We start from the raw sequence: 25,749 nt of genomic DNA on the forward strand, positions 1-25,749 counted from the left end.
GCTTCGGTCTGTCCGTCTGTGAAATGGGGATGGGGTAATACCTACCGCGCAGCGCACGTCGCAGTGATTCTCAGAGCGAGCTCCCAGAGACCGGGCTTGCCCCTCTATCGGAGTCCGGCCGCGGGAGTCCGTTCCCGTGTTTTTGCAGAAAAAGGATGTAGCTTATGGGAAGCTTTCACAATCTGGTTTCTTTTCAGTAAAGACCTGCTCTTTTACCCTTGCTGTCCGCCGCCACTGCCTCCTGCCCATGAGGAATCTGGCTGAAAGGAGCCGATGTAGCGTGGACATCGAGGTTTGACCCCCGGCTGGATGGCCCGACCACAGACGCTGACGCGATAGGGTCTTTGCGCTCCTGCCCGTTCACTTCGAGACCTGGCTCCGGGTCCCCCAGGCCAACCCACCGGCGGGGGAACCCGGCGGCGACCGGGCTAGGGTCCGCGTCCCCCCCTTCCGCTTCCGGGATAGGCCTAGCGCCGCCGGAAGCCCACCCGAGGGGCGGGGCCCGCGCCCGCTACGTGGTGGCGGGCGCGTCGGCCGGCGCGAGGCGGTGACGCAAGGCAGCGGCGACCACTGGAGAGCGGCGTTGGCCGGCGCGCCCGCCTCCACCCGGCCCCGCCCCCGGCCGGCGTCGGGCCGTCGGACGGGCGGGAAGAGGTGGCCGCTCGGGCAGGATGGCGGCGGCGGCAGCGGTGGGCGCGGGCGCGGGGGGCCCGGGAGCGGCGGGCGGCGGCGGCGGCGGGGCGCGCGAGGGCGCGCGGGTGGCGGCGCTGTGCCTCCTGTGGTACGCGCTGAGCGCGGGCGGTAACGTGGTCAACAAGGTGATCCTGAGCGCCTTCCCGTTCCCTGTGACCGTGTCGCTGTGCCACATCCTGGCGCTATGCGCGGGGCTCCCGCCGCTGCTGCGCGCCTGGCGCGTGCCCCCCGCGCCGCCCGTCTCGGGCCCCGGGCCCGGCCCACATCCGTCTCCCGGCCCGCTGCTGCCGCCGCGCTTCTACCCGCGCTACGTGCTGCCACTCGCCTTCGGCAAGTACTTCGCGTCCGTGTCGGCGCACGTCAGCATCTGGAAGGTGCCGGTGTCCTACGCGCACACTGGTGGGTGCAGCGGCCGGCCTGGGGGGCGGCGGCCGGGACGCGCCGCCCGGGGTTTCGGCGCGTGGGTAGGAGTGCGCTGGCGGGGCTGCGGCCCGACGGCCTGGAATACCAGACCGAGAAGTCAACTTCTGTTGGCAAGGGGCTGGGGGCCAACGAGACTTTTAGCAGGGGAGCGACTCGCACAGGGGTCTAGGGGAGGGAAGTGGCTGGGAAGAGAGCTGGGAGCTGAGCAGGGCGGGTCGCAGCTACTGGGCTGCGGGGAAGCTCCCCGGAAAGAGAAGGGCCGAGGAGGCTTGAAGGGCTGCCAGGCGCTTCCATCGCACTAGTGGAGTCGGGACAGGGTCCCAGGGTGGGTTCTGGGACGGAGACGGCTCCCTGAGAGCCCCCTGGCCTCTCTTTGCAGTCAAGGCTACCATGCCCATCTGGGTGGTTCTCCTGTCCCGGATCATCATGAAGGAGAAGCAAAGCACCAAGGTAACCTGGGAGGGTTCTGGGCCGGTGGGGGCCCAGCTGGTGACGTGGTCGTGGCGCCTGGCTTCCTGTCAAATCAGGAAGTCTGCTTAGAGGCTTCTGGTGGCCCTTTCACTAATGTTCTGTAATCACTTTGGAGGCAGTGGTGTGCAGTGTGTGTGTCCCCGAGTTGTCTCTGCCGTGTGGTCTTGGGGACACTCCTGTCCCTCTCAGGTCCAGCTTCCCTTCGTGTTTTGATTCCCTACGTGTGGTTGCTAGTGGGCAGTGACTCGGTCCCATCTTGGCCAGGCCCCACGTGCCCCTCCAGGGGGACCCGGAATGGAACATCTGACGTCTTGCTGGAACTCTGACAAAGTTTCACTTCTTCGCGAGTGACCACAGTCAGGTTGGGGACTTCTGGGGTCCAAAGTGAGGTGCTAGTCAAAAGAGTGATTTTGGCAAAATCCAACAAAGTCTTCGAAATAAAAACAACCAGGAACTGTGAGTGTCTGGGACTGGAAACGAAAGCAACACGCAGAGCCTAGGACTGCATAAGGAAGATGCTTTGGGCACAATCCAGTGTCTGTTCAAGATGCCAAGCCTGGGTATTTCCTGGCTTGGGGCGAGAGGAGCTGTGGCTTCAGCCAGAGACGGCCTTGCTCCTTGTCCTTAAGTGGAAGTGCGACTCCTGTCGTCCCAGCTGGAATCCATTTCATGCTGGACAGAGCGCCTCTTCTCCAGGTGGTTGGTTTCTGGCATCCTGTATTTTATGTAACTCAGAGTGGCGGTGCCCTGGATCGGCTTATAGAAATTGGGCCACTTCTGGCTGATGTTTCTGTTTCAGCCTCTTTTTTGTCTGTAGGACCTGGGTGTGCTCTGGAACCCGCCCCCAGGGTGATGTCAGGTGTGACTTGTCTCCCTGGGTCCGAGTTGCCTGGGAGGTGTGTAGCTTCATCACTCGCTATCACGTCATGTTTATCAGGTTTCCCTGTCGTGGGACATTGTACCCAGCTTGGGCAAGGAGCCGGCACCTTCCACTGTGGGGAAGGACTGAGGAATGGCCTAGGCAAAGACTAACGATAAAGACAGGATATGTAGGGACCCACCCTGTGAGACAGATAAGGCAAGTGATTGTCATTCTTGATCGCAGGGGAAGAAGTGGGACTTAAAGGGAAAGGGGAGAGTCAAATAGCCTAATAGCCTGAGGCCCACAGCCAGCAGGGGGGTGGGGGGGGGCTGGAATTCAGGTCCCCCAGTCCGGAACCCTTGCTCTGACCCTCAGGGGCATTTGAGAGGGCCTTATACCACCTCCTAAAATTCCTGCAGTGCTTTTAAAGTGTCCTTTGTAGGAAAAGGGTGAGCTAGAGGTCAAAAATGGATCCCATTTCTCCGGAAGTTTGGAGCCATTTAGCCACCAGATCTCAGGAACCATCGCATACGCTCTGGGCCTTGTAAAGTTGGACCTTCCCTTTGGTGAGGGATGGGAGACCGAGGCTCTCCTCCAGGCCCAGGGGCGTGTGGGGGGCAGCCTGGCTCAGCCTCGGCCATCCATCCCTCCTGCCCCCCTTCCCGCAGGTGTACCTGTCGCTCATCCCCATCATCAGCGGCGTCCTGCTGGCCACCGTCACCGAGTTGTCATTCGACATGTGGGGGCTCATCAGCGCCCTTGCTGCCACACTGTGCTTCTCGCTTCAGAATATTTTCTCCAAAAAGGTATTTGGGTACCGTCTGGGATCTGCCTGGTGGTTTGCGGGTGCACAGGCGGGCGGCCTGTGAAAATGCGGTCAAGGAGGGATTCCCTTGATGTTGAAACAAACAAAAATCCTGTGGCCCTTCTGCTGGTTTTGTATTTGTTTCATTTTCTTAAGTAATTTGTTTCCTTTTATAAAATTAGCATATATTCAATGTGGAAAACTAGAGAAAAGCCCCCCCACCCCCCAAAATCAGAAAACTTGTGTCAGGTACCATAGTGGGTGCTGGAGATGACTAATCAATAGAGACCTGCCCTGCGCCCAGGGATTTCCACGCTATTGAGCAAAATCACAGTACTTTCCCCTAAAGAACTACTGGGTTTTTTTTTTTTTTTCTTTTAATGTTTATTATTTTTGAGAGAGAGAGAGTGCAAGCAGGAGAAGAGGAGAGAGAGAGAGAGAGGGAGGGAGGGAGAGAGAGAGGAGACACAGAATCCAAAGCAGGCTCCAGGCTCTGAGATGTCAGCACAGAACCTGACGTGGGGCTCAAAACTCACGGACTGTGAGATCTTGACTGGAGCCGAAGTCCAACGCTTAACCCACCGAGCCACCCAGGTGCCCCAAAGAGAACTACTGTTAATGCTAGTAGGGGTCTTTTTCTGTACAGTTTTTAGAGTTGTGATATTATAGGTATGTTTCAGAATTGTGCTTTTGAAAAGTAAAATTAGTACCTTTTCATTTACGATTACAACATTCTCCCATTTCATTAAAAATTACTGCTCTAGGGACACCTGGGTGGCTCAGTCAGTTGAGCATGTGACTTTGGCTCAGGTCATGATCTCATGGTTCGTGAGTTCGAGCCCCACATCAGGCTCGCTGCTGTCAACCTAGTAGTGCAGAGCCAGCTTCTGATCCTCTGTCCCCTGCTCTCTGCCCCTCCCCCACTCGCGCTCTCTCAAAAATAAGTATTTAAGAAAAAAACTATTGCTCTCCAACCATTCATTATAAGGAACGCAGCAACAAACATCTTTGCGTGTGCAGGTTTTCCGTCTTGAGTTATTTCCTTACGTTGTTGGGTCGGAGTATATGAAATATTTATGGCTGCTGATAGACTTTGCCTGGTTGCATTCTGGAATGTGCACGAGCGATTTAGACATAAACCAGTAGAATTTCAGAGTGCCTCTTTCACTACAGCTTTACCAGTTTTGAGTGTTGGTGTTTTTCACTCTCAGTCCTTCATATTTGTCTTGGGCACGGGCTGTGTGTCTCATCATAGGGCACTGGTAGGTTTGGCGGTCAAGGTCAGATGTCAGGGCTTACGTATAGTCCCTGTGTTTGGGGCCTGGGTAACTGGAGCCCTTCTTGCCATTTTTAGTTTCAATCGGCCTTTAAAGAGGTTTTCTCTTCTCAGGTGTTAAGAGATTCACGGATCCACCATCTCCGGCTGCTGAACATCTTGGGCTGCCACGCTGTCTTCTTTATGATCCCCACGTGGGTCCTGGTGGACCTTTCAGCTTTCCTGGTCAGCAGCGACCTGGTGAGTTGGCCAGTGCCACGGACACACCCTTTTCTTAACGAGTTCCAAAGCAGTTGCTTTGCCGGGCAGTTACACCTGTGTTGACTTGGGGACGTTCGGGGCCTCGGCAGCCAGCCAGCCCTCTTCAGGCTCGGCTTTGCCATGACGCAGTTTTCGTGCAGTCGAGGAAGTCGTCTTCCTTTGCACTTCCTCCTCCAGCGTGCTGGATCTCAGGTGTTGATGGCTGCTTCATTCGTGCCAGTGGCATCAGGAAGGAAAATGCCGGCACAGGCGACTTTCCTGTCCTGACAGTCTGGCTCAGATCTCACTTTGACTTGTCAAAACTGTGCTTGCATAGCTTGATTCCTCTCTTGCTGTCATCTCTGTCCGTACTTCCTTTACTCTGGGTGTGTGCAGAGCTCTCTGAGCGCTGGCAAGAAAAGCTTCCCGCCACATGCAGGGCCAGCCTCCAGATGGTTCACTGGAAGCTAAGCAGGTGAAAAAATAAATAAATAAAAAAGAAAGAAACTAAGCGGGTGACAGTGATAAGGAGCAGGTAGGCGGGGTTTCTTCCAAGCCGGAGTTACAGAGAGGGTAAGAGAGGGTAGTAAATTTTATTAGGGCTTACTGAGGCCCCATAGAGTTCTTGGCATTGGTCTTCAGTCCTCAGCACTGGCTGGAGACATAGTGCACGTTATTTCCATTCTCCAGATGAGGAAACTGGCTCTGTTCTCACTTCCTTTCCATATTGAGCAGCTGTAATTTTTCTGTAAAGAGCTTTCCATCATCACTCAGGACTAGTGTGTTACTTCCAACTACACGAAAAGCAGTTCAGTGCTTTTCTTTCAGTTTTTTCTTAATTACCAATGTTTAGAGAACACTTCTTAGCTTACTGTAAATGTTAACCAGTGAACGGGGGGGGGGGTGTTTTTTGTGGGGGTAAAGGAAGGTCCTTTTATATATTCTTTTTTTTCAACATCTTTGTGGACGGACGCCTGTGTCAGTTGCACATGTTAACACTTTTTCTATTCGGATTATCCTGTCTCGGCCAATGGAGTCCTTCCCACTGGCTCCCTGTCCTTCTGACAGCACAGGTCAGCCTTTGGTGGCTTTTGGTCCAGCAGGATGTTGTTTCCCATATTGTGCCTCTCCTGTCCCAGACTTGCAGTCAGCCGCTCCTTCGAGAGTCCGGGTTGCTTGTGGTAGAGAGCGCTGCTGAGACAGACAGGCCGTGGTGCTCACCACTGTTGGGTTGTCATTGCTTTTAAGTCTTCGGGGTAAAAAACTAGGAAAGCCCTGTTGGGGCAGAGGGGAGAGTTCATTCCAGTTCGTTGCAACGTAATATGACAGGATTTGTCACGGCTGTGATTTTTAAGTGTACATCTTTTCGGGTACGCTTGATTCCTTCCCGTAATTACTCACGTACAAGATTCCACTGTATGCACACATAATCGCTTCAGAGTGAAAATGCCCACAGGCCAGCTGCGGACAGGATTCTGAGTTTAAGGTTTCTTTGCCGGTCTTCTTTGTCCTTAGGACATGTCCCGTTAAAGATGCACAGTTGGAATGCCGTGTTCTAAGGGCACTGGAAATAATTGTTTTCACAGTGTGCCTGTGTCACCAGCTTGTCCAGTTGGGTTCTTTTACTTCCATCTGTTTTCCATTTGTGGCATTGCTTTCCTCCCCCCGCCCCCCAACACTGAATTTGTCAGATACCTTTGTATTTCCAAAGCCAAATGAGATGAGAAGGTTTATTCAAAGAAGTCTGGCTTCAGGGGCGCCTGGGGGGCTCTGTGGGTTATACGTCCAGTCTTGATTTCAGCTCAGGTCATGATCTCAGGGCGTGGAGCCTCCTTAAGATTCTCTCCATCTCCCTCTCGCTTCCCCTCCTCGCAAGCACGCACTCCCCTCCCCCGCCAAAGTAAATAAATAAAATAAAAGCAAAAAATAAAAATATTAAGAAACAAAAAAACCCCAAGAAGTCTGGCTTCAGTCCCTATCACCTCCTGCTTTCTTGTCCCTCCCTGGAGTTCTTCATTGCTATGCTCTTGGTTTATTCTTTCAGTGTTTCTTTTTGCAAATATAAGCACATCTGTATATATTCTTACCTTTCTCCTCCTTACACAGAAAGTGACTTTTTAGGTAGAAAGGAGCACTTTGCTATTTTCCCTCAATGATATTTCCTGGGGATCGATTATTCCCTATTGACATATTTAGGTCTTTCTCATTCTTTTCATTGGCTGCAAATACTGCTGGTGGGTTTCGTCTCAGTTCTCTTACTACGTCCTGTTACAACTCCTTAGTGTCTCTGTATACATGCACACAAACACGTGCTTCCAGGCTCGGCTCTGGTAACTTTGCTTGTATTTGCATTCAGGACACGTTTTAGTTTTATTCCAGTGATTACCTTGTTTGTAATACCTTTAGTGACCTGTTCTCTTTGTCGAGCCCATACATATTTTTTACCTTGATGGGGTCCTCGTACGTTCCGACAGTTTTCCGGGGAGCACTCTGTATTTGACAGGGCTGGGGTGTGAAGGCAGGGCCCCTACCTACCTGGGCTCCCCCTCCCTGCCCTGTGTCTCTGGCACGGACGCCGGGTGACGTAGCCCCATCCCAGTGCTGTGCTTCGTGGCAGTACAGGGAGAAGGATCAGGTAGGAGAGCATCACCTGGAGTCTGCCGCTCGCCGTGTTACCAGGATTCAAAGGCTGTGTGTGGTGGGTAGTTCTGCACACGGGCAGCCCCACTGCTGACAGCTTGACCGAAGCCAGGCAGGGATCACTAGACTCCGAAGCAGGTGGCCTGGTTTTAAAGCTTTTACAAGATGAGTGAAGCAGCTATTTGAGAACAGAAAAGTAAATGGCAGTGGACAGGCTGGGGTTGAAGACCAGATTTCAAATTACCACTGAGTCAGCAGTTTGCTTTGCTTTTCTTCTTCTTTTTTTTTTTTTTTTTAATTTTTTAAATGTTTTTATTTTTGAGACAGAGAGAGACAGACTATGAGCATGGGAGGGGCAGAGAGAGAGGGAGACACAGAATCCGAAGCAGGCTCCGGGCTCTGAGCCCTCAGCACAGAGCCCAACGCGGGGCTCGAACCCACAGACCGTGAGATCATGAGCTGAGCTGAAGTCGGACACTTAGCCGACTGAGCCACCCAGGCACCCCTCTTTTCTTTTTTTTTTTTTTTTTAAGTTTATTTATTTTGAGAGAGAGAGAGCAAGAGTGAGTAGGGCAGGAGCAGAGAGAGGGTGAGACAGAATCCCAAGTAGACTCCCTGCCATCAGTGAAGAGCCTGACATGGGGCTCGAACTCATGAACCGTGAGATCATGACCCAAGCCAAGATCAAGAGTCAGATGCTTAACTGACTGAGCCACCCAGGTGCCCCTCAGTTTGTCTTTCTTTTGCCTCCTGTATCTTCAGCCTTAACTCGCAGCCCCGGGTGCTGCACATGGTGAGAACAGAGCGAGACACCCTCTACTTCTGGATCAGGGAATAGGAAAGGGGGTTCCTGATGCTCAGGGTAGGGGAAATGCCCTTCTGGCTTTTTCTGTTATTTTTGTTTCTTTGTTCTCCTGTGTCCCAGGCCCCTGGCAATCCCGTGGCAATGGTAGCAGCAGGGTCCCACAGCACCTGAGATGCTGAGTGAGGGCAGCCTCGCTCTGCGGTCAGAGTGGGATTAGCCCCCACTGTGTATTTTTCTCTTTTAATCAGCCCACTGCTTGGTCCCAAGTAGAGGTACAGTTGTGGGAAGGCCATAGTGTAGAGCGGGATAATTGTGCCCCAGCCCTTTGACTAGAGGACTGGTTCCTAGGGGAACCCTAGGCAACGGTCAGTACCAGGGAGATCGTGGAGAAGGAGGAACTTGGGAAAGTGACCTCAGAAACACCATGAAATCCTAGGCTCACCCCTGAGCTGTACATGTGAGGATCTGACCCTAATAGCACACCAAAGACTGACACTGAATTATGAGGTAGACTGCTGCCCACATCCCAGACTGATTGCTGGGTAGCGCACACTCAGGATGGAGCCGCGTACTGCTGGAGAGGCTTTGGAAACACAAATGACATTGGAACCAACACCCCCAGAAGGCTTGTCAAGCTTGTAGCCTGAACCCAACTGAGTCTGCTAAAACAAAATTCTGTATCAACATTCTGTAGAGGATTTAAGTAAGACCTACAGTCTTACAATATCCTAAACGTCCAGAATATAATCCAAAATTACTCGGCATATGAAGAACCAGGGAAATTTCAAGTCCCTTCTCATAGAAGACAATTAACAGATGCCAACACTGAGATGACACAGATCTTGGAATTACTGAACAGCGACTATTTTTTTTTAAGTTTATCTATTTATTTTGAGAGAGAGCACGAGCGGGCAAGTGGGGGAGGGGCAGAGAGAGGGAGAGAGAGAATCTCAGGCAGGCTCTGCACTGTCATTGTAAAGCCCGATGCAGGTCTCAAACCCACAAACCCACAAACCTCAGATCATGACCTGAGCCAAAGTCAGATGCTTAACCAACTGAACCACCCAGGCGCCCCTGAATAATGTCTTAAAAAAAAAAGAAAGTATTTACTTTTGAGATAGAGAAAGCGCCAGCTGGGAAGGGGCAGAGAGAGAGGGAGACAGGAACTGAAGTGGGCTGCACACTGACAACAGAAAGCCCGATGCAGAGCTCAAATTCATGAGGTGTGAGATCATGACCTCAGCCAGAGTCAGACACTTAGCCAACTGAGTCACCCAGGCACCCCCTGAACAATGACTTTAAAGCAATGATTATAATCATGCCCCAAAAGGTAATGTGAATTCTCTTGAGACAAATGTAAAGAATGAAAGGCAGAAGAACCAAATGGAAATTTTGGAAATTCAGAAAGAGTAGCTTAAAACCCATCACTGCATGGGTTCAGTAGTAGAATAGAAATGACAAAGGAAAGGGTCAGTAACTCAAAGATAGATCAATAGAAATTATCCAGTTTGACCCACAGAGACAAAAAAAAGATTAAAACACAAACAAGCAAAAAATCTGGAAGCAGCCAGAGAAAAATGATGCATTACTTACAGAACAGCGGTTTGAATGACTGTGGATTTCTCATTAGAAACCATGAACACCAGAAAGAGGTGAAAATAACATTTTTAAAGTACTGAAACTAAGAACTAGCAACACATAGTTTTATATCCAGTGAATACAGAACCTCCAGAACCAATAGAACTATAAAAAAAACCCACCAAGCAAAAAGATAATATCAGCAACCATCTGGGTATCTCACTGACATTTGTAGAACATTTTACCCAACAACAGTGTAATAGACATTCTTTTCAGGTATTCATGGAACATTCACCAAGACAGACCATATTCTGTGTCAGAAAACAAACTTTAACAAAAAATCTGAAAACATATAGGGGTGCCTGGGTGGCTCAGTTGGTTAAGTGTTGACTTTTGATCTCGGCTCAGGTCACAATCTCATGATTTGTGGGTTTGAGCCCCGTGTCGGGCTTTGTGCTGACAGCACAGAGCCTGCTTGGGATTCTCTGTCTCCCTCTCTCTCTCTCTCTGCCCCTACCCCACCTGTTCTCTCTCTCTCTCCTCTCTCTCTCTATAAATAAATAAATAAATAAAAAGATATTAAAACATACAAAGTATCTTCTCTGCTAGCAGTAACAGGAAAATCTCCACAAACATTTAGAAATTAAGTAACACATTTCTAAATGATGCAGGGCCCAAGAGGAAGCCTCAAGGGAAATAAAATATATTTTCAACTGAAGCAAAACAGAAAAGAAGACATTACAAACACCAAGAGTGAAAGAGGGAATATCACTATAGACCTCACAGACATTAAAATGATAGAGATATTACTGACTATTCTATATACAGCATAGATGAAATAGACCAATTCTTCATAAACCACAAACTATCAAAACTCACCTACCCAAGATGAACTAGATAACCTAAATAGTCCTATAGCTTTTTTTTTTTTAATTTTTTTATGTTTTATTTTTATTTTTGAGAGAGAGAGGGAGACACAGAATCCAAGGCAGGCTCCAGGCTCTGAGCTGTCAGCCCAGAGCCCTATGTGGGGCTCAAACTCACGAACTGCGAGATCATGGCCTGAGCCAAAGTCAGACACTTAACCAACTGAGCCACCCAGGCACCCCAGTAGTCCTATAGCTTTTAAGGAAATTGAATTCCTTAAAATTCAAACTTTCTAAAAAGAAATCATCAGGCCCAGCTGGTTTCACTGGCAAATTCTACCAGACATTTAAGAAAAAATAAATATTGATTCTACAGTCTCCTCCAGAAAACAGAAGACAGGGGAATGCTTTGGGCCATATAACAAAACCAGTATTCCTCATGGACGTTGAGGCAAAAGTTGTTAACAGAATATTAGTAGGGGCACGTGGGTGCCTCAGTTGGCTGAACATCCAACTCTTGATTTCAGCTCAGATCGTGATTCCAGGGACATGGGATCAAGCCCCACATAGGGCTCTGTGCCAAGCATGGAGCCTACTTAAGATTCTCTCTGTCTCGCTCGCTTGCTCTCCCCATTCCCCCCACTCACATTCTCTGTCTAAAACTTAAAAAAAATAAAAAAAATATTTTTAAAAGCCCCAAATACTAGTAAGTCGAATGTAGCAATGTATAAAAAGCATAATACACTATGACAAAATGGGATTTAAATCAAGAATGCAAGGCTAATTCAATATTTGAAAATCAGTGTAATCTCTAACAGTTTAACAAAGAAAATCACTTATTCATTTCAACTGATACAGAAAAGGCTTCTGACAAAACCCAACATCGTTCATGAAGATAAACACAACTAGGGGTGCCTGGATGGCTCAGTTGGTTGAGCATCCGACTCTTGGTTTTAGTGCAGGTCATGATCTCACTATGTAAGATCGAGCCCAGAGTCACAGATTCCACTTAAGATTTTCTTCTTCCTCCTCTGCCCCTCCCCCACTCATGCATGCACATGTATGCTCTCTCTCAAAATAAAATAAATAAAATACAAAGTCAACAAACTAGAAATAGAAGGAAACTTCCTCAACCTGATTTTTTTTACGTGAAAGCTGATTTTTATCGTCAACAGCCATTCTTTAAACATGAACATGCATATAGAATATTCTGCACACACATCACAGTTTTTAACATTAACGGTTAAACACACAACCTACATCCTTATGAAAATAGTCAAAATGCAAACATAAAACAAAAGTCTTACTAATTTTTAAAAAGTTTGTGTTGGGTACCATTTGTACAACATAGTTAATTTAGACGTTTTCATTTTGGCTGTACATAAAAAAGGAGCCAGTTGAAAATAAAGTCATTGAGGGTTTTTAAGTAGCAGAATAGGCAGTTTTGCCATGCAGGAAAAACAATGTTAAATATTAGTTTTCCCAAAAAATCCACATTTAAAAATATTTAGTTCAAGTCACAGAATTTTTCTCAGTAGAGAACTCAATGTGATGCATAATTAGCTGCCTTAGATGGCCCATTTGAAAGGACGGTGTCCCTTCCTCAATATAACGTTACTGATTTTGGCACAGAAAAGAAGTCTTAAGTATGAGAACATGATAAAAAAAAGATGGAAGAGAACAGAGGAAAGAAAGAAACAGCAAGAAAGAGTACATGAGCTAGTAGTTGCATCACTGAAAACTGCATTCTCAGCCACTGCAGAATACTAACACCATGATGAAAGATTGGAGGTTTTTCCTGCTAAATTCAAGAATAATTTCAGGATGTTCATGCTCAACATGTTTATTCCACATCATACTTGACATCCTGGCCGGTGCAATAAGACAAGGAAAAGAAATAAATAGATTTGAAAGGAAGAAATAAAATTCTCTCTAACCAGCAAAACCTTGTTCTTTAGTATTAATTATAAATAATTGCTTGAATTTTAACTTCAACTTTTCTCCTTGGAAAAGGTGGTAATGAAGAAAAGTTGAGATCCATTCATCTACACAGGCATACCTTGTTTTATCGCACTTAGCTTTATCACACTTCGCAGATACTCCATTTTTTTACAAATTGAAGGTTTGTGGCAACCTCACATCAAGGAAATCTATTGGTGCCGTTTTCCCAACAGCATTTGCTCACTGTGTCTTTGTGTCATGTTTTAGTAATCTTTGCAATCTTAAAAACTTCTTAATTGTTACTGCATTTGTTATGGTGATCTATGATGAGTGATTATGACTGACTGAAAGCTCAGGTGATGGTTGGCATTTGGGAGAAATAAAGTTCTGTACATTTAATTAAGGCGTACCCCTTTTTTAAGACATAATGCTATTGCACATTTAACAGTCTACAGTATAAATATAACTCCTATACGCACTGAGAAACAAAAAAAAAAATCACTTGACTTGCTTTATCGCAATATTTCCTTTATTGCAGTGGTCTGTAACTGAACCTGCAATATTGCGAAGATATATGCCTGTATGTGTGTGTGTGTGTGTGTGCGCGCGCATGTGGATAGATAGATAGATAGGTATTGAGTTTTTTTTAACCTTAAAGCTGATTGGAATATTTACATAGATAGGCAGACAAACTGGAATAGTCAAAATAAGTCTGAGAAAGAATAAACTTGGAGGAATCACATTATTTAAAGACTTAGTATTAAGGTACAGATACTGGTTAAGGGGGAGACACATAAATCAGTGGAGCAGAATCGTGTGCAACTAAATGCACACAAATTTGGGTAATTGATTTTTGACAAAGATTCAAAAGCAATCACAGGGCAAAGGGTAGTTTAACAAATGGTGTTGGAACAACTGGACATCGATAAGCAAAAATCTGAGCCTTGACTTAGACCTCACACATTACAGAAAACTTAACTCATAACGTATTCTAGACTTAAATGTAATGATAACCTTTAGGGGAAAAACACACACACACACACAGGAGAAAAATCTTCATCATGACTTGGGATTAGTTCTTAAGACACTCCACCAAAAGCAAAGTCCATAAAGAAAAAATTGGTAAATGGAGTCTCATTAAAATTTAAAACTTTTGCTCTGTGAAGACACTACTAAGTGAAAGAAAAGACAGACTCCCAACTGGGAGGAAATATTTGCAAATGACGTACTAACAGAGAACTTGTGTTTTGAATATATAAAGAACTCTCAGAACTCGATAGCAAGATCATAACTTGCTTAAAAATGGGCAAAGGACTTGAACAGACTTTTTCCCATTGGGACTGTCTAGATGGCATGTAAATAGGCAAGTAAAATATGTTCAACATCATTAGGCACTAGAGAGAAACAGAACCAGAATAAGATCCACCTCATACCTATTAGAATGGCTATAATAATAAAAAAATACAATACCATGTTTGTCAAGGATAAGGCACAGCTAGAATTCTTATATGTTGTTGGAGTAAATACAGAATGGTACAACCATTCTAGAAAACATTTGGGAGTTTCTTCTGAAGTTAAACATACGCTAATCATATGACCCAGCAATCTCACATGTGGGTGTTAACTTTAGAAAAATGAAACTCAAGTTCACACAAATGTTTATAGCAACTCCACTCATGACCTCATGACCACCAAAAACTGGACACAACCCAGATGTCCTTCAACAAGCGAGTGAATAAAAAATGAAACAAACCCACTTTGGTACATTCATACAATGGAGAGTTGCTTGGCAATGAAAAAGGTCATCAGCTGTTGTTCCTTATGACAGCTTGGGTGGATGTCACAGGCATTATTGCTGAGTGAAAGCAGCCTGTCTGAGAAAGTTCCATCCTGTATCATTCCAGTTCTAGGATCGTCTCTAAAAGGACAAACCTAGAGGGAAGGAGAACACACCGTTAGTTTACCTGGATTGGGGAAGGGGATTCATACCAAGAGGCCTGGGAGAGTGTTTCGAGGTGAGGGAGTGGTTCTGAATCCTGATTGTGTGGGGAAGAAACACTTGACTGGTATCAGTTTTTTTTAAAAGCTGGATTGACTGGGTTCCTTTTCTGAGAAATAGGGATCTAGGCAGGCTGGCTGGCTCATAAAAACAGCTTGTAAGACCATGTTGGTCATCTCAGGAAAGGACTCGGGAGTGAACAGGTCAGCTTGCCACAGAAGCATGCTGGTGGGCTCACGTGCCTTACAGGGGCTGTTCCAACGAGGGGCAAAAGTCAGAGTGACCGTGAGGTCACCTAAGTGTATCTTGCTGCCCTTTGAGAGGACCTTGTGATCCCTCTCTCTCTCTGAGGGTGGTGGAGATGGAATCAGGTGGCCATTCTAAGACCGTTCCAGCTCCCATGCTGGCAGGCCACTAAATGCCACCTTCCTGGAGGGACCCAGCTGTGTCCAGTACCAATGTGGCTTGAGGACTGGGATGCAGAGAGGAGGTGCCACCGCGCAGCTGTGGCTTTGCTACCTTCACTGAGCCACACTAGGTCTTGAGGGTGCTCTGCCCTTGGAGCACAGGGACGTGGGGAGTGTCCCAGCACTCCAGACGAGGTCAGACACTGCAGAGGTGGACAGCCTGCAGCTGTGCGTGGCTGGTGTACTGTCTCCTGGGGCCCCTCCACTGGCCTGGCCGCCCTGCCCTGTAGCAGCCTCTTGGTGACCCTTGGTTCCTCAGGACTGGTACCGAGGTAGGACTGTGGGAGGTGGGGAGGCATAGGAGTGGTGCCACATGCCTTCCGGTATCCAGCTCTGAGTAGATGTCCGTAAATGTTCAGCACTGGGCATTCCCAGCCGCCTGGCGGGGGCAGCCCCCCACCTAATTCTCAGCTGCTGCCTGTTCTGGGATCAACCCAGGCTCAGGGGGATGGGTGGGGGAAGGGGGTTCTGTGGTCCAGATGTCTGCTTGTTGTGAGTTCTTAACTTCTGGGCCCCCTTGATCAGAGTGCCTCATTCCAGAGAGGCTCAGATGATAACTAAAGTTTTTGAGAACATCTCATGTTTGGCTTGGGACTGTTTTAAAGCACTTTCACAGCCATGAACCCTTGATTGTCCCCACAGCAGCACTGTGTGGGCTCAGCAGGGTCAGTGTCTTCTGTCGCACAGAGGAAGAAAGTGTGACTTGAAAGGTCAGGTGGCTGGAGGTGAAGGGCGGGGAGGAGGGGGGGGTGGTTCTCAGTAACAGGGCAGACCCAGGGCTTCTTGCTTCTAGCCTGGGACTCTTGTATTACTAGGTTCTGTGCATACTCAGGGGCTGCCTTCCCAGGGCCTCCCTGTCCTACAGAACGTGTCATGTCTGCTACAGTCTGAATGTGTCCCCCCCAACTCAAATTTCTATGTTGAAACCCAGCCCCTCATATGATGGTATGAGGAGGTGAGGCCCTCGTCAGACAGGGTTGGTTGGCCTTATAAAATGAGACCCAGTGAGTTCTCGCCCCTTCCACCACATGAGGGCACCGTGAGAAGACCCCACCTATGAACTGGGAAGCTCATACAAGACACTGAGTCTCTTTGATCTTGAACTTCTGGCTTCCAGAACGGTGAGAAATAAATGTCTATTGTTTATACCCCCCACCCGCCCATGGCATTTTGTTATAGCAGCTCAATTGGACTGAGACAGTGTCCAGTAAGCAGACCTTGCTCCGCTAACCCCACAGCTCCCAGTCCTCACTGTCCGGGACAAGGGAAGCTCCAGTTCACCTCGTGCTCTCCACCCTTGGGGCTCTTGGAGCCTCCCCGTCCTCAGCAGCAACGGAGTGGATTATTGCTGTGCTTGCGTGCAGTGTCGTGAGGGTCAGAGGTTGTGCAGATCAGACACCTGTTACTACACGGCAACACACAGCTGGAACTGCTCCCCGCCTAGACGCTGACCCCAGTAAGCCACTTTGTGCCTCTCCCCCACTTCTGCCAGGGCCAGCATGTGACCCCAGTGCTGTTCTTGTTTTCTCGTCTCTGTAGACCTATGTGTCCCAGTGGCCCTGGACGCTCCTGCTCCTGGCTGTCAGCGGCTTCTGTAACTTTGCCCAGAATGTCATTGCCTTCAGCATCCTCAACCTCATCAGCCCTCTGAGCTACTCCGTTGCCAATGCCACCAAGAGAATCATGGTCATCACGGTGTCCTTGATCATGCTGCAAAACCCAGTCACCAGCACCAACGTCCTAGGCATGATGACAGCCATCCTGGGGGTCTTTCTGTATAACAAAGTGAGTCTGAGGTGGGGTGGGGTGTCCCCTCGATACCCAAGGAGGCACCAAGAGTCGGTGAAGGGGAGAAGAAAGGGCCTCACCCTGAGCCAAGAAGCTGGGGTTCCAGCTCCCAGCTTTGTGGCTGACTGGTTTATGGTGTTGGTGTGGCCCTTCCTAGCCCGGCTTTCCTTTTCCTGTGTAGATTATTCTGGGTCCGTGCCATACTCCAGCTGTGGCTTTTGGGTCTGTGGAGACTCTGTCAGGGATCTCACGGTCTCCTCAAGAAGACCGTGTTCGGTCCAGTGTAAAGACACAGATGGCTCATAGGGAGGGCTGGCCATGCCTGAGCCCCGCTAGGGCCAGTGCTTCAGTGGCGCCTTGAAGGGCTGCTCGGATGCCCGTTGCTCCTCTGTCCTGTGCGCATGTCCTGGGGAAGGAGCCAGTTGTCTCACTGACTCTCTTGATCTTGCAGACCAAGTACGATGCCAATCAGCAAGCCCGGAAGCACCTCCTCCCTGTCACAACGGGGGACCTGAGCAGTAAGGAACATCACCGGAGCCCCCTGGAAAAACCCCACAATGGCATCCTCTTCCCCCAGCACGGGGACTATCAGTATGGCCGCAACAACATCTTAACAGATCACTTCCAGTACAGTCGGCAGAGCTACCCAAACTCATACAGTTTGAACCGTTATGACGTGTAGAGTGTAGAGGGCAGGGTGGTAACTGTGTGACTCCTTCCCCCACTCCCTAGCAGTACCAGAAACTTCTGACAACCAGTGAATGTACAACCCAGCCGAGGGGACGGTGCACAACCATCAGAAGACCCTGGGCTTTCCAGCCCCTTGGGGGCAGCAGGACGCTGTCCTGCAGCAAGGGCCACCGCCCTCAAGCTCCCGTGTTCCAGGCCCTTTCTTCCTGGAGTCTGTCATCCGAGGGCTGTGTTGCTGTGGAGATCTTGGCCAGGTTTTTACCTTTCTGTGTGGACTTCTTCCCCAAGTTATGTATTTTGAGAGTTCTCATTCTGCTTTCCAGATAGTATTTCCAGGTAACTCTCCGGAGAGGCGGGATCACTGTGGATGCAGACCTCCCCGAGCAGGCAAGAGGGGGTTCCCGGGGGCCAAGGAAAGGACAGTAGGATCGTGCTGGAGAATGACAAACTAGCTGCTTCAATTCCGCTGCTCAGATAGGCCAAGGGCCGAGGCAGGCATGGAGCAGAGGGGTACTAATTAAAAGCATGTCCAGCAACAAAGATGGACCCAGTTTCCGGCCAACCCCTTGGCCGTTTGCAGTTACTGGCAGATCTTCCAAAGAGAAAAGCTACTGCAATTAGCCTTGAATTCTTGGAGCCTAATTCTTTGACCTGCAAGTCAGAGTCAGTATATGTCCAGATCCAGAGGGAAGGGCAGCTGCTGTCTCCTGTGCCCTCTCTTTCCTAGCCAGAGCAGGGCATCTCTCCTTGCTGGGGACAGCAAAGGGGGAGTGGCTGAGGGGCTGTCAGAGCATTAGGAAATCACGTTCAGTGTTTCAAGCTCTGTTTTTGTAATATTCGTTTTGTCTTTTCTGATGAGTCTTCGCTTCTGTGACGACTTAGTAGGATGTTTGGTGGGGAGATGTTAACTTGATGAGGATCTTGCATTTTTCTAGGGAATATTTTGCAGTTTTGTGTGTTTATGCCGTTGTCTCCTATGGGGGGTGGGGCGCATGAGGACTGGCTTATAGATTGAAAACGCTTTTGTTCTTAAATGTTTAAAAACAAGAAAAACTCCTTCTGGTGATGCGTGTCATGATACATTTCAGCATTAGTAGGAAGCGCTGAAGTTTCTGAAGCTCCTAATGGCCCCAGCCGCCGAAAGCAGAATGAATCAAGAATGTCATCTCAACAGTTTGTGTAATAGATGAGACCACAGCACTTTGATTCCATGACCTGATCTGGTGGGGTGTCTGCATTAGGATCGGAACCATGTCCTGGTGAAGGGGAGAAGCGGCAAGCACCAAGCTAGGATTTGGGTTTGGATAAATCACGTATCAGGAAAATGATGTGGCCCCAGCAGGTAGCCCATGTGCCGAGGTTCAGGTCAGGGTCTCCATCTTTCCTAGCGTCACAAGAGGATGCTGTCCTCGCAGAGGGGACCGCTGGCTCAGCTGCTAGGGTCCCTGGTGATGTCTGCCTTCCTTCGGGGCTGTGCCCGACCTCTTGAATAGGCACTCGGAGGAAGCCGCAGGTGGGACAGTGGGTCACCCTTTATGTCTTGGTGAGACATTTCCCCGTCTGAGGGAGTACCATAGCTTATGATGGACTCCTGGTTTGGTTATTTTTGTCAGCTTATGAGTGGGCTGTTCCTGGAGGTCACCCGGTCCCCTTGTGGCCGGAGTTTATGCACCACCAGCCTCAGGTCCCTGTGTGTTCACGTGTCGTTCACTTTCTTTGTAATTATTTTGGTTGGCCCAAGTTTTGAGACGGTTGCTGTGTAAAACGGGAAGGAGAAATCTGAAGGGCATTTGTGAAGAGTTTGCTGAGTGTCTTCACAGAGGCATTACAGTCTGTAGCTGAACTTTTCTCACTGGTGACTAGCAACAAATGGGGGTAATTCTGCACCACAAAGATACTGTGGTAGTTGTTTTTATGATTATAGTGACTGAGTCCTTGAACAGATAATTGAACTCCAAAATGAACTGTGTGTCTTTTCAGGTTTAATGAAATTTATGATGTTGCTAAAATTTGTATATTGTTTCCCTTTTCCAATGCAAGATCTGCTGGCGAGGGGAACGGACTGGTTTTATTACGGTTTATAAATTAATAAATGGGGTATTTAATTCTGTACATAAATCTGCAGCAAGTACATACACTGGAATGAATGAGACAATCATATTAGACCAAATCATCCGATCAAAAGACAAAGACATACTTTTGAAACTTGAAGGTTCAGAGCTGACACTGACCTCCTGAAGGCCAGTTTTCCAGCCACTTTGGCCCTGGCCTACCACCCCTGCCCACTCCCACATTCCCATTTGCAGCTCTGTTCCCCTCTCCCTCTTCCTTGCTGGGGTTTGTGGCAGGAAATTAATCTACCCATCCATTGTGTGGTCTTGCCTACGACACGAACTCGAACCCAACTCCTTCATTTTACAGAAGGGGAAACTGAGGCTCAGAGGGCATTTTCGAATAGTGTTTGTTCACTATTTTGAGACTTGGTGTGGACTTTTTAAGCACCTTATTTTAAGTCATTCGTTATAGGGAAAATCAAACCCCTATTACAAAGGAGAGAAACCAAACATGTTGAAGTGAAGAAGCACTTGGGATTTCTCAATTTTGCTGTGTATTTGGTATACATCATGCAACAGGCCCTTTATTGTTGCTGGGATACAACCAGACCCGGGTAACTTAAGGTCTAACAGCCTTAAGGGGATAGAACATTAAATTATTAAAGGAACTGAAAATTGTGAATTCTTTTTTTTTCAGTGGTCACCTGTTTTCAAGAATTAAATGCTATAGACTTCTGTGGGATTGATACTGTATGTATATTCATTGATGGCATTTACCAAAAATAAACGATGGTCTCCAGGGAATCATGACTGGTCCTAATTTGTCAGTGAGGGTCTGAGTGACCCTGTCTTCAGTGTGCCCGGCAACAAAACATGTAAGAGATAGAAAGAACGAACCAACTTGATTCTCACATCTGAGTAAACTGCAACTTTTTTTCCTGAGCCAAAGATGAGGACATGTGATGTGTGAATTTATGACATGGTAGAATAAAACCAGAGACACAGCTCAGCAGTTAATGACATGCCTTTATTGAACAAAATAACACGGAAAACCCAAGAACGTGTAGCAGCTGTGCTCATGGAGCGTATTTTTGAGGAATAATGGCTAATAGTGAGACCTGCTCCACGCCTAACACAGTGGTGGATTTTCCCCCACACAATCCTTACAAGGTTTATTAACCTTATTTTACAGATGAAAATGAGGGTTGAGGGGGTTATCACACAGGAAGTCTGCCTCCAAAGCCCATTCCCCCCCCGCATATTAACTCAGAAACCCATTACCTACAGAATTTCCTTCAGCCACAGTTGAAGAGTAGGAGTTTCTGCTACAACAACTGCCCACATCCTTTTAATTCATAATCCTTTTGTTCACTGACTTATTGAACACTTCATTTGAGTCAAGTACAGGAAACAGATGCCTAGGCCTCAGAGCACGCTTGGCTTAATTTGTAGATGTGTAACTAAGTTAAGTAGCATATAGGGGCTATATTGGAGATATGGAAAACGGTAAGGAAGTACAGGATAATTATTTGAGGGGAATGGAATGGAAATGTTTGCCTTATTACAATTCTCAGGTTATTTTACTTGCATATTTTATATTATACACATCTCATTTAACCATCAGAACCCAAGAGGGAGATACTAGCACCATCTTCCAGGGAAGTGGAAACAAAGCCCATGGACCAAGCCGGGAATCCAGGAGTGTCTGACTCCAAGCCAGGGCCCTTGGCCCGGCAGAGCGGCCAAGATAAAGTGAGCTGTTTTGTTTTTCCTCACCTTTGTCATGTACTCGCCATGAGAGTAGGTGATGTCCTCAGGGGTGTGTCCTTTCGTTGCAGTTGTGTGGGCCATGCTGCCACAGTAAGACCTTGACGGAGCCCTCCCGTCTGGGCGACCTGGTGGCTTGGCAGTCCACCACTGCAGCTGCAACGGGGCCTCCAGAGGCTCTGCCCCAGGATGGAGTTGCTGCCTCACAACTCAAGACCTGGTCCTACGGAGAATAACAGCTCATGCTGCACGCGGCCCCGTTGTTCAGACACTAGTCTCAACTCCTACCTGGGGCTGAACACTCCAGGGACTGGAATACTCCCATTTATCTATCTCCCCAGGGCAACTCCTTAGTGACCAGAGGCTGGCTCGGTGACAAGATCAAGCCCTGAGGAATGCTGCTCCCTCAAAGACTGGATAGGACCTTCTCTGTTCCCACATCATTCCTCCGGCTGTGGCTTCAGCTAGTTGACCACACGGGGTTCAGTTACTGTAGGAAACGAGGTTGACAGTAACACCAAGCTTTGGCTTTATTGAGACTACAGGTCTGGATGGGCATTAGACTTCCTTAGTCACCCGCTACTTTTTTAATAACAACTTTTATTGTCTATGTATTTTTTCAGCTTGAAAAAAATTGTTAAAGCTAAAAAATATCTGTACTATACAGACATCAAAAAGAATGAGTTAAGGGTGTCTGGGTGGCTCAGTCAGTCAAGCGTCCAATTCTTGGTTTTGGCTCAGGTCACGATCTTAAGGTTGTGAGACAGAGCACCGAGTTGGGCTCTGCCCTGCCCCCACTTGTGTTCTCACTCTCAAAATAAACTTAAAAAAAAAAAAAAAAAGAGCTAGATCTATGTGTGAAGGGAACAATTTCCAAAATATATGGATATATAAATGTGCTTGTGGGGGCGCCTGGGTGGCGCAGTCGGTTAAGCGTCCGACTTCAGCCAGGTCACGATCTCGCGGTCTGTGAGTTTGAGCCCCACGTCAGGCTCTGGGCTGATGGCTCAGAGCCTGGAGCCTGTTTCTGATTCTGTGTCTCCCTCTCTCTCTGCCCCTCCCCCGTTCATGCTCTGTCTCTCTCTGTCCCAAAAATAAGTAAAAACGTTGAAAAAAAAATTTTAAATGTGCTTGTGAATACACAGTAGGTTTCTGGAAAGACACACAAAAGACAACACAGCAGTTGCCTGTGGGAAGGGTATATATGCGTCTTTTTTTTTTTTTAATGTTTATTTTTGAGAGAGACAGAGCAAACAGGGGAGGGGCAGAGAGAGAGGGAGACACAGAATCAGAGGCAGGCTCCAGCTCTGAGCTGTCAGCATAGAGCGCGACACAGGGCTCGAACCCACAGACCACGAGATAATGACCTGAGCCAAAGGCGGATGCTTCACTGACTGTGCCACTCAGGCGCCCTGTTACATACATGTTTCTTTCAAAACATGTCATATGCATATTATTTTATAACCCGCTTTAAAAAAACATGCCATGGGTGCCTGGGTGCCTGAGTCAGTTGAGCATCCAACTTCAGCTCAGCTCATGATCTCACAGTTTGTGAGTTCAAGCCCCGCACTGGGTGCTCTGCACTTGGTGCAAGAACCTGCTTTGGATCTTCTGTCTCCCTCTCTCTGCCTCTCCCCTGCTCACGCACTCTCTCAAAATAAATAAACATTAAAAAAAAAAAAAGTATGCCGGAAACATTTCCTCATGTTATTAAATATCCTCTTGATTTTGTGCGTCTGTTCTATTGAGGGAATTCTATTGAGGGAACGTGCTATAATTAACCAATCCCTACTGCTGCGCATTTAAACGCCATTTTATGGGATAACTTTGCAGTGCACAGCATAGCACATACTTCTGATTTGGGATAAATCCTTCACAGCATGTTTGCAGGTCAAAGCAGGTATGCATATGGGTTTAGACATTTTTCCATTCTGCTTCTTGGGGTGGGCGGGAGGGGTCTCTTCAAGTTCATCTCGCCCAGGAGTATGCATTTTACTGGTTTCCTTAAGAGTTGTTTCCAGGTTCTTGAGACCATCGGTGCAGCAGCCTCTGCTTTTGGCAACTCTACTGCTTTCTTTTGACCAGTGGATTCTCATTTGGCCCACTGAAAGGCGTCTGCGTGAGGCCGCCTGATGCTTCAATGTTCAGTTTCAGATAAATGGCATTTTAAACACTAAGAAATTAATGTAGTGGGGCGCTTGGGTGGCTCAGCCAGTTGAGCGTCTGACTTTGGCTCAGGTCATGATCTCATGGTTCGTGAGTTCGAGCCCCACATCGGGCTTGCTGCTGTCAGCCTGTCAGCACCACAAGTGTCAGAGCCACTTCAGATCCTCTGTCCTCCCCCCAAAAAACAAAACATTAAAACTAAAAAAAAAAAAAAATGTAGGGGTGTCTGGGTGGCTCAGTTGGTTAAGCGTCTGACTTGATTTCAGCTCAGGTCATGATCTCACGGTTTATGGGTTCGAGTACCACTGACAGTGTGGAGCCTGTTTGGGATTCTCTCTTTCCCTCTCTCTCTGTCCCTCCCCTCCTCTCTCTCTCTCTCTCTCTCTCAAAATAAATAAACTTAAAAAAAATGACCGTATAAAAGTGGTCACAGGTTTACATAATCATTTGAGGGGACAGTTGAGCATTATCAGTATTAAATGTGCACATCCTACGCTAAATCATTTTAACAGTGGCCTAAAAGTGGAATCAATCAGAGACTCCATAGAGTCTGGCTTGAATAAATTATTGTACATCCGCATCACACTGTCCTGAGCAGTCACGAGAAATGACCATACAGATTCGTTAACCTGTCTTGGCTCACAGATCCTGTTAAGACTCTAAAAAAACATTGTGTATCTTTAATTCACGAAAACACATATAGGTACAATAGCGTGCTATCTCTGAATTCCACCCATGGCGGATCACAAATTAAAACCCCGATGTAGACCTTTACTGGCACCTGCAGCCCCCAGATTACTGGGCTTTATACTGAACAGACCAACACCCGTGCTCCCTTTGCCTGGTGTGGTCATACAGCTTACTGCAGAGTAGGATCTCAGTGCAAACCTCACTTCCCAGGGGCAGGCCAGACCCCCCTCCCTCATCAAGGTCTCGGTACCCAGCTGTTTTCCTTAATAACACTGTTGGAATGACGTATTTGTCTACTGATTTATAGGTCTCTGCCCCTCCTGGGCTGCCTGCTCAGGAGAGCAGAGTTCAGGCACCACTGGGACATCACAAGCCACGTTCAGCCTGCTTTCCCGTGAACCAAGAATAGTCTCCACTAGGGAACATCTGCAATCAACTCATGCCAGGGAAGACCAACTTAGAACCGCCAAAAAAAGCATTCTGTTTTTCTCAGCAGACCTGTATTTTAAAAACTGCTTAATCATTACATTCTGAATACCACCAATAAAAAAATGTTAGGGACATTTTCTCTTTGGTTACGCAAGTACCTACATACTATGCTCCGTTTTGCCTCTTGGCCCACAGAGCCTAAAATATTTGCTATCTGGCCCTTTATAGAGAAAGTTTGCCAATTCCTGGCCTAGAGCAGTATCTGACATACAGGAGATAATCCATGAGCGTCAGGTGGCGAAATTTGTAACCAAAGAGAAAAGTATCTAAAATGTATGGACACTTATTTGCACAGAAAAAATAGGGACGTAGAGCCAACCAAGCGTTAACGGCAAATCTCAAGAAGGTCGGATGGCCGGGACGTCCAGTCTACGTTCTCTAACGTTTACGGCTGCTGCTTTTATCTTTCCCCACCATCAGCACGCGTTCGCTTCGTCATCATCTGAGAAGGAATGTGCATCTTTCAGGAAGGCGCCGAGCCCACTGGGCGCGCAGTCTAGAAGGCCGGGCACCCGCAGGTCGTGGGCGCTCATTCCACGCCGCTTGAATGACTGCACGGAAACCACGCGAGCCCCAAGGGCACGCAGTCTGAGGCCGGCGAGGGTGGCGTAGGCCCCCCGCCCCAAAGTCTTCCTTACCAAAGCGTTGGGTCGAGCGAAAGAAACTGAGCGGAAGGATCTTGTGAAGTTCAACAAGCCCAGTTCCATCCCCGCCAAACCCGTCGCCTCCCGGTTCTAACGCCCGGGAAGATGTGACCGGCGTCACGGCCCGGGAGCCTCCCGGACGCACCTCACCTCGTAGTCTTCTCACCTCAGCCTCGCGAGGAGGAAACACAGGCTTTGACCGGCGCAGGGACTCCCCAGGCAGCTGTCCAGCGGAGCACGCAACCTGCCAGGCCCTCCAGCTGCGACGCCCGCTTCGGGAGAACGCCGCGGCGGCGGCTAACGGTAGTCCGCGCCTTTCCCCACGTTCCGGGGCGGAGCGCGACAGCGGCCCACTCCGCGCAAGCGCGGGAAGGCCCCTGCGCGTGCGCATCACT

The 25,749-nt window shown here is 48.2% G+C and overlaps 1 protein-coding gene and 1 long non-coding RNA gene across 2 annotated transcripts; one reads left to right on the forward strand and one right to left on the reverse strand.

Annotated features, from left to right (window-relative positions):
- The first annotated feature begins 656 nt into the window (after positions 1–656).
- On the forward strand, positions 657–20,402 carry SLC35E1 (solute carrier family 35 member E1). Its single transcript, XM_027038245.2, has 6 exons — positions 657–1,092; positions 1,496–1,566; positions 3,118–3,255; positions 4,645–4,770; positions 16,606–16,851; positions 17,306–20,402. Exons 1-6 carry the CDS (start codon positions 672–674, stop codon positions 17,534–17,536), a joined length of 1,233 nt encoding a protein of 410 aa, XP_026894046.2. The 5' UTR covers positions 657–671; the 3' UTR covers positions 17,537–20,402.
- On the reverse strand, positions 10,713–25,684 carry LOC113593505 (uncharacterized). Its single transcript, XR_003413684.2, has 2 exons — positions 25,521–25,684; positions 10,713–14,532 (listed from the first exon to the last, which is right to left on the reverse strand). It is a non-coding gene; the product is annotated as an uncharacterized LOC113593505 (long non-coding RNA).
- Between the last annotated feature and the right edge of the window lie 65 nt (positions 25,685–25,749).

The sequence above is a fragment of the Acinonyx jubatus genome, chromosome A2 (genome assembly GCF_027475565.1).
Source record: "Acinonyx jubatus isolate Ajub_Pintada_27869175 chromosome A2, VMU_Ajub_asm_v1.0, whole genome shotgun sequence".
Taxonomy (NCBI): domain Eukaryota; kingdom Metazoa; phylum Chordata; class Mammalia; order Carnivora; family Felidae; genus Acinonyx; species Acinonyx jubatus.

Coding starts and splice junctions, on each gene's coding strand:
- SLC35E1 (XM_027038245.2), top strand. CDS start 672: ATGGCGGCGGCGGCAGCGGTGGGCGCGGGCGCGGGGGGCCCGGGAGCG. Junction 1,093..1,495: donor GGTGTCCTACGCGCACACTG/GTGGGTGCAGCG, acceptor CTCTCTTTGCAG/TCAAGGCTACCATGCCCATC. Junction 1,567..3,117: donor AGGAGAAGCAAAGCACCAAG/GTAACCTGGGAG, acceptor CCCTTCCCGCAG/GTGTACCTGTCGCTCATCCC.